The following is a 15,221-nucleotide window of genomic DNA, read 5'->3' on the forward strand; positions in this document are numbered from 1 at the left end:
ATCTCTGAATGCAGAACCTACCCTGGCCTGTGCCATAAAAACTCGTGATGCCATAAACCATCATGGTGCCCCTGACATCACATGCAAGACACCTATAAATGCCTTTGCATTGCATTCTTGAGCCACATTTTCAAAAGCTTTGGTTGTTTTGGATTTGCATTTCCCTAGGTAGTATGTTTTTCTTCTGCATTTTTTATAAAACTTATTAATGAGATTCTGCTATGTTTTTTTTTGTGCCTTATGGCACTTTTATTTACGTGGTGTATCACTGTGCCTTTTTACACTTATACACCCATACTAGTAGTGGTGGTGTTTCTACATTTTTGCTCTCTCTCAGTATCTTAGAGCAGGAGTTTCTTTTACATGCCAGGAAATCTAAACCCAACCTTTGTTTTGTGCTTCTTGGCCCTGTATGGCCTTTACACCATTAAAGTTTGTTCATCAGGTGCTTTTATCTGGCAGTGGAATATTATCGAAATATTTTCTTGTGCCCTTCATGTCAGTAAGTAGTAACGTAGGGAAGACCTTGAATTTTGGCTCGCCAAGTGTGACTGCGGACATTTGCATCTATTTTAAAATAAATTAACATTTTTCATGAAACATAGACTTACGAACATCCCATCGGTAAAAATATTTAATTCTGGTACTTTTCTTCTCTCTGCTGCACTAAGATCTGCAAAAGCCTCTTCATCAGGGGGAGAGGCGAGTACATCCTTTTGTTTTTCACGCACATTTTTTGAATTTGGTTGCAAATGTCGACCCCAGGAAGGGAACCATTGGAGCCTTATCAATTTCTGGTGCTGATTTTTATTGAGTATGGTTCAGGAATCTGTAGAAGGTGTGGTGTAATTTGTCTCTTTTTTTGCATTATTTAGCCATGCAGCTACACTATGGGGACCTAACTGACAGCTTGTGTTTGGTCAAGCTCATTAGGCAGACAAATCCTACAGAAATCTACAACCTCGGTGCCCAGAGTCACGTAAAAGTGGGTATTTCATTTTGTATTGTTCATCATTTAAAATTGGTGCAGTCTCGCTGTCAGAGCACTTCAAGCTACACAATGTGGTTACTTTTCTTTTTCCTGCTTAGGTCTCTTTCGACTTGAGTGAGTATACAGCAAATGTTGATGCACTCGGCACTCTGCGCATCTTGGAGGCAATCAGGGTATGTGGCTTGGAAGACAAGGTCAAGTTTTACCAAGCTTCAACAAGTGAACTGTATGGGAAGGTGCAGGAGATACCACAAAAAGAGACCACGCCATTTTATCCCAGGTCCCCCTATGGTAAGTTGTCAATCCTGGCAGCAGTTGCAGCATTCCAACCGAAGTGGGATGCAAAAATGTCTGGCCATCGAGATGTTATTTGTTTATCGGATACTGCAGGCAGGCTTGGACCTAAGCAGGAGGGGCATACATGACAAGTTCTGTTGGTTGCACCGGAAATGTGAGAGTGAAAAGGTAGTACAGTCGAGCTAACTTATAATGAACCTGATGATCACATGGATCTCATTCATTGTATCCAATGTTTGCAGTAAGTGTACTGCCCATATTATAGCCAAAATACTAAGTCTACTAAAAGTGAGAGTTGTTCATTGAAAACTGTGTCATGTGCATCTATTTTTTTTAAATTGGATCGTACCGCTGTGCTTTCCAGGCTCTCCAAGGTGAGCATGTGCTCCTTGTCAAGGCTCTCACTGCCAGCAATCTGCTTTAGGGATGGGCCGCCGCGGTGGCTCAGTGGTTATGGTGCTCGGCTGCTGACCCAAAAGACGCGGGTTCGATCCCGGCAGCGGCGGCTAGAATTTCTTTGGAGGAGAAATTCTAGAGGCCCGTGTACTGTGCGATGGCAGTGCACTTTAAAGAACCCCAGGTGGTCGAAATTTCCGGAGCCCTCCACTACGGCGTCTCTCATAGCCTCAGTCGCTTTGGGACGTTAAACCCCATAAACCAACCAACCTGCTTTAGGGATGGGATAAAACTAATCATGGTTGGAAGGTTTGCTGGTTGGCCACATTAATCAATGCCTAGCAGTATGATAGCTCGTACTTCATGTATACAGCAGCTCCGTCGGAGACTGGCTCTGTAATGCTGTCGTCCACACGTACATAATCATCAGAGGCAACATCCGGCCAACTATATATCAACAACGCCTTGCCTCATATCTACATGTGTCTGATCATGTGTGTTTTTGACAGCATCATCTATTGTTCCTGGGCCCATAGAGCAATGAAATAGCGCAACGCGCACGCACACAGAATGTATCAGCTGTGCTGTCTGCTATCTGGGACTGTCTGCACATGGTACTAGCAGCAGAAAAGGTGGGGCCAACTGGGCAGGCAACGCATACCACGTGACCAGTGTGGCCAGCAAGGCATTCGAATTTCGCAAATTGCTGCTGTTAGTTTATTCATGACCATCCGCAGTAGCTTCAGTTTCGACGCTGCCACTAACTCGCGCCTGCTGCGCTTCTGCTTCTAGTGGGGATTTTTCATCAAGCCAGCCCACACGTAAACAATGATTGACCTCATAGGCCATTGGCAAGCACTTGGCCGATGGTTACCTACTGTTTCAATGCCCCATTTTTGTTGCTTTTTCGGGTCAACATATTCTTCCTGGGTCGGTGTTGCGGAAACTGAGAGGCACTCTTCAGGTTCAGAGTTAAGCTCGAAGTGCAAGTCTTTCAACTTCTGGGGCAGGTTTACAGCACCTCTTTGTTCGCTATAATCGAGTGATGCAGTCACAGTTGTTCGTTGTGTCTGAGACTAATTTCTGTTGCCTTTTGCATACTTTGATGGTAGCATCGCACTTGTTCGTAATAAGCGAGTGTTCGTTATATCTGCAGCCATTATAAGTGGGCTCCACTGTGGGCTGTAGTAATGACGCAGAAAGAAACCTGAGATCAGTGCAATAAAAATTTATATATAGAAGCGCACACACAAAATAGAAGCAAAATAAGATAAAGAAAACAGATTGGCTGTTAACTCCTGCTGTTTAAATTATCTGCTTCTATCAAATTCGGAGATTGAATACAATCATAAGATATGTCATTACAATCTGGTATAGTTTGAGTGGCAAAAGGGATCAGTGGAATAAATTTTTCCTGACAAATTAAGGTGTCAAAAGAAGTAAACGAGTTTACCGGGTCTACCTTGTAGTGAGCGGCGTTAAATATGGGCTGGTGTCTAAAGCTAGTTTACGGTTTAGTAATGGCTACAAAATTTCAGATGTGGGAACGTGCATCTTGATGGGAGGGTGTTAATTTTGTTGAATGCAATAACAGCAGATATGGAATTGGTGTGACTGCTGAATTCTTTATAATGTGTCAATGTTTTTAGAGAAGAGGTCTTGATAGTGCTAGCAAATTCTGGTTTTGGACGTATCAGAGAAGTATGTGCTTGGTATTTAACTTGAGCTTGGTATTTAACTTGAGATGCCAAGTCTTTGTACTCACGATGTAGTAAACAAAGTTTGTAGAAGATCAATGTGAATATCTAGCAGAAGTCACTTATGTTCACTCCCAAGTATTTATACTTATTAACCTCTGTGAGATGATTGTCCTGGATGGAATATGAGAACTAAAGGTAGTTTTTTTCCTACTGACACAAAAAAAAAAAAAACTGATTTGTTGAGTTCAATTTTATACTCCACTTGGTACCTGCTTCTTCAAAATGGAACAGTGAGTTTAGTGCAAGTTGATCATTTTTTGAGTTAATTGCATTGAAAAGAAAGCAGTCGTCTGTAAATAAACAACTTTTTGAGGGTTCAGTAATAAATACTACAATGTCGTTACAAAATATAACGCTTCCATAATGCTTCCCTGTGGTAATCCCGACATAACTGATAAGCTATGTAAAGTGTGCTTGTTAGTGCTAACATAGTGAGAGCTATCGGTTAGGTTAGCAGAAACCCAGGAGATGAGAAAATTGGGAAGTCCAAGTGTTTGTATAATTTCAGATTGAGTGTCATCAGGCACATGGTCGAAAGCATTACTAAAATCTAAAGATATTAAATCCACCTGACCTGCTTTGTCAAGAAGTGGGGAAATGAACAACCATTGATGGCTGAGTGACTGTGGAGAAACCCTTCCGAAATCTAGCTGAAACGATAAAGTGCTATGTTCATCTAGGATGTTCGGAATGTAAGTGACAGCTGTACATTCTAGCATTTTGCAAGGAGATAATTTATAAATTGGCAGTAGGTATCAACAGAAAGAGGGGCTCCTTTTTTTGAAATTGGTAAAGGCCATGCAGGCTTCCAACCCTGTAGCATTATGGTGAATCGCAGTGATGCCTGAAAAATGAGTAAGAGAAATTTACCCAATTCCTCTGCACATCGTTGAAGGAAAGCATTGGGTATTCCATCTGGGACGAAAATTTAACGTTTAACCTGATGAGCGTGTTAACCCTGCCTTTGTGTTGTGATATAACAAAACCATTTAAAAACTTCAGGGGGCTTGCTACGTCAGGACGATGAGCCAAAAGAGAGAAAACTGTGAAAATGGAAATTAAAGTGATGAGTGATTTGCCAGGGATTATTATGAATATGCCGTTGTGAAAAATGTGGTTGACTGGTTTGTTTTTTCTTTTGTGAAGTTCCAAAATTTTTCGTCATCTTCAATAAAGTGTGGAAGGGCGGTTCTGGTGTGTACTAGAAAGCCTCAGGTCGTTCATTCTTATTAATCTGGAGCCCTCCACTATGGCATTTCTCATGGTCGAGGTGTAGCATTGTTACGGATATATCCATCGTTTTAGGTCATTAATGTAGCAAGTTCATTTTAAGACCTGTTGTACCTTGTATCATATAGTTTCACCTACTTTGGTATCAATAATTTTCCGGTGTTTTATTTTTCTTGTACCTTTAAAGGTGTTGCAAAACTGTATGGGTACTGGATCGTTGTCAACTACAGGGAAGCCTACAAGATGTTTGCTGTAAATGGCATACTCTTCAATCATGAGAGTCCAAGGAGAGGTAAGCTTTGCTGCTCAGGCGATAATCATTGACTTGAACTTTTTGATGTACTTTACTTCACTTTACTTTTGATGTACTTTACTGGTGTACTTTACTTTCAAGGGGAGACATTTGTGACGAGGAAAATTAGTAGGTCTGTTGCAAAGATCCATTTGGGCCAGTTGGAATGTTTTGAGCTTGGCAACCTGGACTCAAAGCGTGATTGGGGACATGCAAAGGATTATGTTGAGGTGAGGTTTCCTTTGGTATTTTTTTTTTTATTCTGGCTTCTTTGTTCACTGAATTAGACTTCTGGTATATTTCAGCTAGAATGTAGGAATATTTTATTTGCTGTGCACTTTGCATTGCTACTTATCTTGCAAGTGTTAGCAGCATGAATGCAAGGTATAAACTATTTTTTGCATATTTAGGAGGCTGCGAAGCAGTTTGATATATTAGTTGGTTTGGTATTGAATAGAATAAGTATCTTACTGGGATTTAATGTGGAAAAAACAGTTATGCAGTGCACAAACGCTTATAGGTAACAAATCTGTGGCATCAAGGAATTAGCTGTTAGCCACCTCCTCTGTGACTGCCCTCGTTTTGAGCGAGAGCGCGGTTGCCTAGTTGCTTCTCTGCTCCGCTTGGACTCGCGTCCTTTAACAGAGTCTAACGTTCTGGGGCCTTGGACACAACCTTCCAGACAAAGGAAAGCGGTGAAAGCGCTCCTGAATTTCCTAAGGGACTCGGGGTTGCATTCCGGCCTATAATCTTTAAGTTTTCAGTGCGCGCCCTCTGTCCCTGTGACATAGTGGTCGCTGGTCACTTAGAAGACTCATTTCCTTGCCGCTCTTTTTCCTTTTTTTCCCCTTTGTTCCCCTCTCCAAGTGTAGGGTAGCCAACTGGGCATCGCCTGGTTAACCTCCCTGCCTTTCCGTCCTTTTCTCTCTTTCTCTCTTGTGAGCTCACTGGCAGTGATGCCAGGTAAATTGTGTGTGTACATTACTTGAGTCATTTTTCTTTTTCACTGTGGACACTTTAGCATGTAGATGCCACTGTTTTAAACAAAACATTTTGGAGGGCTAATTTGTTCATGACAGTGGACAAGCAAAACTGTACTACTAAGGATAAGGACAAAATGAGACGCAAAAGACATAAGCAGGGTGTACAAACTTCCTGTTTGTTCCTTCGAGAACAGAAATTTCCTGTTCACAAAGCACTCATCTCTTAGTGTCGCTGGCATCAAAGCGCTCGTGAAATAGTGTTATCATCTTCTATCTCATTTTAGTGCCAACACCATGTAGCGGCACTCCTAATACCTATTTATTTTTCCTGTGAAAATAAGACATCATAATGTTTCCAAGAACATTTCATGTTATGCAGCAGATGACAGGGATTTACTTGCACCGATCCTTTTTCTAGTCGTTTGGGATGCTGCTACTAAGTGGTAGTCATTTTTTGAAAATCGTGAATATAAAGTGACGCTTCACATCCTTGTATCTTGGCAGGACTCGCTGGGCTGCTTTCTTCTGTCAAGAGTGTTGTGCATAAGTGATGAAGTAACATAGCTAGCAGAGAATTTGCTTAATGAGGCATAGTTACTGCATTCTGTGAGGGGTGCTGCTACATATATTCAGTTTTACTTAATTTTCTAGCTTATTCAAGGGCTGTTCTTGGTAAAAATGATAGATTTGCAGTATTAGGTTACTGATCTCTTAGTTCAGCTAGACTTAAGTATATTCAAGTACATTCCCTTTTAGTGCAAGAGCAGACAGATGAGGGGATCTGTAACAGTCACTCTGTGCCTTTTGTCATTTGGCTGTTGTTCCCAATGCCACACGTTTGATCCTGGCTGCAGCAGTCATATTTTGGTGGTAGCGAGATACAAAAAGGTCTGTATGCAGTGTGATGTCAATGCGCATTTAAGAACCCCAGGTGGTCTAAACTAATCCGGAGGCCTCCTCTACGGTGTCCTTTGCAATCCATATGTTGCTTTGGGATGCTAAGCCCCATAATTTGCAGTTTAGCACATAGAGGACATAAAAATCTTTGGTGCAGTGCCTGTTTTATGCATGATCGCTAAACTTAATCAAGAGTTATTTATGTATGTAAATAGAGATGCATTCTTATGAACATTTTGAAAGCACCCATTAATAAATTTTTGCATGGCTTGAGACCAATTTCACTTATCTTACTGAGGTTTAATGAATTCAGTTTGTTTACATTATGAAAAATACACATGTTTTCATGTGCATTTGGGAGACTCTTAGCTATTGTGTCAGCTTAAACTCTGTGCGTGTGTAGGTGTTTGTATGGTTGGGTTCTTTGCAGGAGTCTTCTGGTTTGTGAAAGGCCTTTTCTTTGTCTTCATATACAGATTTGGAGGCAGAATTGTACATTGACTGTAGGAAAGTAATGCTCTTATTGTAATAAAATGTATATTTAATTTTTCTTTTTCCAGGCTATGTGGCTGATGCTTCAAGAGAAAGAGCCCAATGATTTTGTTATTGCCACCGGGGAATACCACAGTGTCCGGGAGTTTGTTGAAGTGGCCTTCAAGCATGTTGGCCGAACCATCGTGTAAGCTTTTGCATCATTCTCACTGACCTCGCACCTGTTTCATTTCTGGTTTTGAGCCCTTAGCTTCCCATCCCATTTGTGGAGTGGTATATGTCAGTAGAAGCAGTGCTCTTAACCTTAGTGTTCTAGATGGACTACTTTTTAGTTGTGTGGGCATTGTGGGAATACTGCCAAACTTCTTGAGTGTGATGTGTGAACACATTCAGCGGGTGGACAGGTTGCTGTCAGCCAGGTCACACTGTCCCACGTGAGCATGGCATGTAGTGCTCAGAAATGCAATGTAAAGTCCACCTTTTCTTTTTTTTCTTATATTGTTGGATTTCATGAGGCTATTCAAAGTGTTATCAGCTCACAGTATTCAGCATGGTCGGGCACCTGTGCAGTGAGAGCTTATGTAGCATAAAATCTGCGCGAGAGGAAAGTGGCTCGTAAAGTTACTTTAGCACCCTAGTGGCCTTTGATGAGCCATGCTCGTCATAAACCTGCAATCATTTTTGGCTTGTTACAAGTCCAGCTTGTCATGTGTTTTCTGGCACTCTGTGTCCATTTTTTTTTTTGTTTTAAAGGAAAGTAGGTCTTGTCCAGTGCCATTTTTTTTAGTTTTGCCTAAAGATGGCGGCATGGGCACTGAAAGGATGCTGTTTTTTTTTTTTTTTCTCCTGAACTTCGTTATTTTTCATGTTCGCCAGTGCATAATGGAGCATGAAAGCAGTGATGCCACAGATTTCAGGGACAGTGATGACTGTCATGAACATCTTTTGTTCTTTAAGTGAAGAATGTGATGATACTGATGACTGTTTTGACATTGCATCAGAAGAAGAAGAAGATGGATGCTGTCTGAAGAGGGACAGCAATGGGAAGCGTGTCCAGAAGGAAACGCGTCACAAAGCCACGTGTGCAGTTTCCTGTTTTGAGCACTGGCACACTTGTGACAAGCTACTGTAGCAGAATTTTGATGTTTGTTTTCCTAGTACATTCAGGAAAAAGCACTAGTATTTTCATTTATGTTGTTACTTTGTAATACACACATTTTCAAGAAACAGAAATGTGCGAAACTAGGATTGTACTTTGTAAAAAAAAAAGTTGATGTTGTCTTTTTTTTGCACTTTATATATAAGTTTAATTATATGTACTATAAGTATAAGTAATTAAATAAGTATCAGTAAGTATAAGCGTATATAAGTATATTACCAGTTCCTGACATAAAAAAGAAAAGACCGTTTTGGTACAGATTTAGAAAATAGTAGGATCCGTTAGGGGGTTAACTGCACAATATTCCAGTAGGGTAATGAAGTATTTGTTGAAATAAGGTAAAGAGCTTGTCTAATTCTTTTAACAGCAGTTATCTCCAACTAGAAGTGGCAGCTATCTGCTTGAACTTACTCAGACTTGCTCTTGCTTCTCTCTGAACCTGCTAAATGGGCAGAATATTACTCCTGGTCTTTTTCAATACTTGTTATTTGAAGGGAGACTCCGTGCGTGTCAAGATTGTAATTTTGCTCACGTACTGTGAATGCTGTTGCACTGTGAGCCAAAATTATATCTTTATGCTGCCTGCAACACTCCAGTTTAACCTGTTCAAACCTCTTTAATCCTGAAGAGCATATATAACTGTGTCACAGCACATCATTATGCATCTACTTTTGATTTTATTGCTCGTATGTACTCCTTTACCGCTGTTCTTTTTCTCAGGAGAACGAGCGCAATGTTAGTTTAAGATGTCAAGCTACAGCAAACATTTAGAAGCATAAGAATTATGTCAGCCAAGTACTTCATAGACTCACTGAGCTTGAATACATTTGCAAAGGGGGTTTAGAGAATGCTTTATGGAAGGATTTGTTTTGTCTTCTCAGTGGCTTGTAAGACATTATTGAGAACTCCCCTATTGGAATGTTATAAAATATTTGCATATGAAAACTGCAGCTCACAAGGGTGAAAGTGCTCATGGCAGCTCCTGTGAGCAATTTATTTAGGTCCTGTAATGTCTGTTCGCTGTGAATGCTGGATAAATTGCGTTGTGTAATAAGGACTACTTTGAAGTGAACTTTAATTCGTAACAAAATCTGTCAGTGGTCTTTTTAACTGAATTTTGGATGTGGGGCAGTGCTACTCAGAATATCTGACTGTGCAGCTTGCGAAGCTCTGTGGACAAGTATCGCTATCTGTTGGGCAAAGATGAGGCTAATAGAATAAATTGAGGAGCAGCGATGTTATACAGGGTCTGTTCTGAAAGTAGTTGGACTGGTTTTTTCCTGGGCGAACGGGCGGATGAAAGGTAATCTGCGCGTGCAGGATCGTTGAAGGGGGATATTGGGAATGCTGGGGAAAATCGGCAGTCGGCTCTCGGCCGTTGAAGAGAGGAGGTCGCTTGTACTGTGAATCCCTGTCGAAACGTCTCGTCACGCAGAATCATCAAGCGTTTACTGGATCAGCGATGCGCGATCAAATTTTGAGTAAATCTTGGTAAAACGGGCAAAAAGAGAGACAACATGATTAAGGAGGCCTACGGTGACGCTTCCGTGGGTAGATCAGGTGTTTTTTGAGTGGCACAAGTTGTTCCAAGAAGGTAAGGAAAGAGTGGAGGAAGACGACCGCTTCAGACGCCCTTCGACCAGCAAGACCAACGAAAATGTGTAGCGAGTGAAACATTTACTTAGCAATGATCGCAGAATGAGTATCAGAATGATTGCTGATGACTTGAGCATTCCTCAAACCCAAGTTTTTGAGATCGCGACAGAAAACTTATCCATGAGGAAAGCGTGCGCGAAGTTGGTGCCGGGAGTGTTGTCAGAGGAGGAAAAGGCCAACCGGTAGGATCTTCTTCATCATGTGAATGAGGACCCCGATTTTTTGCCGAGCGCAAGGCGGCAACGCTGCCTCAGCACCCCTACAGTCTCGACTTGGCCCCACCAGACTTTTTTCTATTCCCAAGAATAAAATCGACGCTCAAGGGGAAACATCACGGATCGGTAGAGGTGGTTCAACAGGCCGTGACGAGGGAGCTAAACAGCATTCCGGTCCAGGCGTTCCTGGAGTCGTACGAAAACTGTAAAACTCATTGGCAGCAGCGTGTAGGTACGGAAGGGTGCTACCTTGAAAATTTGTTATCGTTTGTACTATTCTCTTGAATAAATTTTGTTTAAAAAAATGAGTCCTACTACTTTCAGAACAGACCATGTATGTTCAGAGGCTCTGTGAGTGGTTTTTAAAGTCAAATGAAATACTTTTCACTTGATTTAGTGCAAAACACTTGAGCAGTAGTGCAAAGGTTCCAGGCCGCTGCTTGAGTAACTAATCTTTTTTCTGGCAGATGGCCACACTGGTCCATGCAGCACCCTGAGATCACTTTTGCAGTGACAGCTGGTGCTTTCCATGGGATCTGCTGGGATGTAACATAAAGCCCTAGGTTATATGGTTATAGGTGTCATCACTACTAGAGGCGTCATAGCCCTACAACCACTGTAGGCCCCTAAGAATAATTCAGAGCTCACCACCGTAGGTGACTATGTCACATGATTGAAGCTATGTGGAATGCCGTGCATTTACATGCAGCAGTTCACACTGCCATTATGCCACAGGTAGACCTCATACGGCTCAAGTGTATCCAAGGGACGCAAGCATCAGAGGCAGTGTCCATTCTCTCCAATATTCATTTCGTGGAAAAAAAGGCTTTAGCTGTTTGTTGAAATTGATCCATGTATAACAGCATAGAATCATGTGAATAAAGCGTATCATAACAATATCGCAACAATGCACCACAGCTGTGGCTCTTGCAAACATTCCATTTCTATTATTACTCAGTGGATTTTTTTGTCTTGTTTTACATGTAGATTGACGGTTTCGGTTTTGTTGTTCCTTGTGAGCATTTTAGTTTCGCAATACAGTGAGTTACAAATTAATTTCAGTTTGCATCAAATTAATTTTGTTGCAGGTGGGAAGGTTCAGGCCTTGATGAAGTTGGAAAAGAAAAAGAAACTGGCACTGTTCGAGTCAAGGTCAACCCGAAGTATTTTCGACCAGCAGAAGTGGTGAGCTTATTTGGGTGTATGGCAAAGCAGCGTGAGGTTGAAGGAATTCGGTTGTGTATTTTCGAGGCCGAGGTGTTCTTATTGTTCAGTTGTTTACTAATGCCGCATCTCGATATTAGCTGCTGGCTGAAACTTAGATTGCATGGTGGACTAGTCTTAAAAGCAGTGCATTGATGGCATGACCAAGAAGTCCGCAAAACACTATTATACACAGCCTTATTTGATGTACAGTTGTGTTCAAAAATACGCTGGCCACGGTGCCGCCTGTAGGAGCAGTTATAGGGCCGCACTGCAGCACTGCTATCTCTTGCGCACGCTTGCTGCAAGGCTATGCCGAGCGATAACGAACTTAGTCCTCATTCTTGTGCGGGTGTGTGTCACACTTGATAAAATTCTTGTGCCTGCTCTGCTGCTGACAGTGGAAACGAGGGTAGCCGCTGCAAGTGGGTGACCATTCAGCGTCAAACCGCTGCATTGTGAAGTGGTAAAACCACATGATGACTTTCTATTCTCTTCACGTTAAATAGGTGCAGTTTGCTTTGCCTTCACTCATGAAATGAAAGCTTACCTCCATGGTGTTTTGACTGTTAAACGGATCTAAGCAGCAATCTAGCGGTGCTCCTTTCAGTAGCAGTGTACTTAGTGCAGCACACAGTTCTGGTGCTAACATGCAGCAGGGTCAGTGAGGAATATCCTTCTTGACATGAGCACCATAGTAGTTCGTGCACTGTTTGGTGTTCTGCAAGATCATGCCGGTGCTGCAAGCTGTCTCTGTAGCTTTTCTGCCTGTGATCACATAAACTTCACATAATTTTGTATCTGCAGCAAAACAGCTAATAAACTCTTTGCAGTGTCTTGCACCAAACTGCGTAGCGCTGTGAAAATGATGCAGGACATATAACATGATCAACCACAAAGAGGAGACCAAAGACCATGGTTCATTTACCCTAGGCACACCTTAAACCCTGAAGTTATGTCTACTTAATCCACTGTTCAAGTATTTAAAGTCAGCCCTGCCGCAGTGGCTCAGTGGTTACGGCGCTCGGCTGCTGACCCGAAAGACGCGGGTTCGATCCCAGCCACGGTGACCGAATTTCGATGGAGGCGAAATTCTAGAGGCCTGTGTACTGTGCGATGTCAGTGCACGTTAAAGAATGAAAAGTCAAAATTAAAGGTCGAAATTTCCGGAGCTCTTCACTACGGCGTCCCTCATAGCCTGAGTCGCTTTGGGACCTTAAACCCCAATAAACAAACTCAGCTTTTTTTTTTTTTGCCCAGTGAGGGAAGATCTCCACTTAATTTGCGCACCCCGTTTTTGAAGCCTTAACTTTAGAAAGAAAAGTGCGCAAATCACGCGAGTAAATACGGTACTTGTACTTTTTTCGCACAAGTATAAACTGCGGTATGTCGACAGTTTTCTGAGTGCTGATCCAAGAAGCTAGGCTACGCCTCCATTCACTTCAAAACTGTGATCACCGAATCTTTTTCCATGTAGTCATCATGAGTTTGAGTAGAATGGCAGGAAAATTCATTTTCTCAGCAATAAATGAGTCTTTTGCTGCCAGACATGCACCAACATACCCAGGAAAGCTGTAGAATCTATTTTTACTTAGGGCAAAAAATTGGACAGAGTTCACCTCGATGTTCCTTTAAGGAGACCACAGTGGTAGCCTTGTGGCTTGAGGATCCACCTTGTATGTAGGAGGTGCAGCGTTTGATCCCCAGTACATAAAGCTGTATCTTACCAGTGCCAACCTATGGGGCAGAGACATGACTAATGAAAAGGGTTTGACTTAAATTGAGAACGCAGCAAGTTATGGAAAGGAAAATGATAGGTGTAACGTTAAGTGACAGGAAAAGGGTAGGGTAGATCAGGGAACAAATGCGGACTATTGACATCCTAGTCGAAATCAAGAATAAATAGGCTTGGGCAGGGCATGTAGTGTAAAGGCAATATAACCAATGGTCGTTACGTGTAACGGACTGGATACCAAAAGAAGGCAAGCGTAGCAGGGGGTTGCAGAAAGTTAAATGGACGTATGAGATTAGGAAGTTTGCGGCAATAAGGTGACCGTGACAGGCACTGGGCAGAGTTAATTCGAGAGAGATGGGAGAGGTCCTGCAGCGGGCATAGTCAGGCTGATAACGATAACTGCGGGGTTCCCACCATGTCTTTCAATGGATGCAAGCTGTTCCTTGACCTGGCACTCAGCTTCTCTAGGTTGAAATGCTTGAAAAATCGGTCTTTGATTCCACCTTGTGCACAGCAAAAACAAAATATTATAACTGTGCTGTGGCACTGTTCGGCAGAAGCTGCCCTTGTTCCATTAAAATGCAACATCACCGATTTCTCTTTTAGTGTGGTATTTCGTAATGTACCCATGTTGATGCTACAAGATTGGCAGTCTGTGCAGTGCTGTGGATGTTGTTTTTTAAGACATGTAATGTAGTACTGGCCAACAAATGAGCGGTACAAATACCAGTGCATCAAAATAACAATAAAAAATCTTATCTTTATGTAACATTTAGAATTGTTTGCGTTAAGTAATGCAAAGTATAGTTTTCTCAGTGCCAGTGTGAATGAAATGTTGCCTTGAAAGATGTCTTAGTGTAATGTCACACCTTCGAGTTTGTAGTCTGTGTTCATTATTTACGTAGTGTTAACTCAATCATTGTCAATTGGAAAGGCTCTCTTGCGAGAAATGCTAGTGCTGCCTAACACCACAGCTTGTAAATGTTTGGTGTACAGACAACACAACCTGAAGTGCTGCATATACATGTTGGCTGGAGCAGTATTTGTGAATGAAAACTTTTTAGAAGTATCTTATACTAGATGGTAATGCTAGCAATCACTGGTAAGGGAAAAAGAGAATGACGACTGTAGCGAATGCATATTCATGCTTGTCAAGTGCCATTTGGGCTGGTTACATTGTGTAGCATGAGGTGCTATCTTGTATAGTGGTGCCAAGATAGCAACATGGTCAGGCAAGGAATCTTTATTTACACACATTTTCCACTCTAGTCTGTATTTGGTCTCACTCCATTGTGCCATACTAATTTGTTTTCCTTTCCAGGACTTCTTGCTTGGAGACGCTAGCAAAGCAAAGGAGAAACTTGGTTGGCAGAGGAGAATCTCATTTCAGGTTTGTTCCATTTTGTTTTTACACCCTAACAACTGCACTGTAGTCACACACATACGACTTAACATGGAGGTTCGGGATTCTTCGTGACCTGGCAGAGGTTGACATCCGCAGGAGGATGCTAAAATGTTTGAGCTACTTTGTGTTCAACCGTTCATTCCAAGTTCGCCTCAGTGCTACCTGCTCGAAGAATTTCACCCAGGAGAATGGTGTGCCTCAGGGATGCATTTTAAGTACTACATTGTTCATAGTAAAAATGAATTCCTTAGCCAACATAATTCCACAGTCCATTTTGTACTCGGTCTTCGTCGATGACCTTCAAATTGCGTGCACATCTTCTAGCTTATTATTTTGTGAGAGTGAAATACAACTCATATAAACAAATTAGCAATTTGGGCAAACAGAAATGGTTTTATATTTTCCCCACAAAAAACATTTGCTGTTCTTTTCTCGCTCCAAAGAGGACTGCAGATTGATCCCACACTTCACTTGAATGAAACCGTACTTCCAGTAAAACAAGAACACAAA

The 15,221-nt window shown here is 41.9% G+C and overlaps 1 protein-coding gene across 2 annotated transcripts in view; it reads left to right on the plus strand.

Annotated features, from left to right (window-relative positions):
* Gmd (GDP-mannose 4,6 dehydratase) overlaps positions 1-15,221 on the plus strand; it is a 43,246-nt gene that overhangs the window by 8,451 nt on the left and 19,574 nt on the right. Inside the window, exons 2-9 of one of the 2 annotated variants that reach the window (XM_089579570.1) lie at positions 672-702; positions 876-985; positions 1,090-1,282; positions 4,862-4,966; positions 5,069-5,196; positions 7,407-7,525; positions 11,457-11,553; positions 14,628-14,696. In XM_089579570.1, coding sequence (XP_089435696.1) covers positions 878-985; positions 1,090-1,282; positions 4,862-4,966; positions 5,069-5,196; positions 7,407-7,525; positions 11,457-11,553; positions 14,628-14,696 — 819 coding nt within the window. In that variant the 5' untranslated portion in view covers positions 672-702; positions 876-877. The remainder of the gene's footprint in view (positions 1-671; positions 703-875; positions 986-1,089; positions 1,283-4,861; positions 4,967-5,068; positions 5,197-7,406; positions 7,526-11,456; positions 11,554-14,627; positions 14,697-15,221) is intronic. The other variant, XM_089579569.1, reaches the window with a different exon arrangement.

This window comes from Amblyomma mixtum, chromosome 3 (assembly GCF_055824585.1).
Source record: "Amblyomma mixtum isolate Tamu chromosome 3, ASM5582458v1, whole genome shotgun sequence".
In the NCBI taxonomy this organism is placed as follows: domain Eukaryota; kingdom Metazoa; phylum Arthropoda; class Arachnida; order Ixodida; family Ixodidae; genus Amblyomma; species Amblyomma mixtum.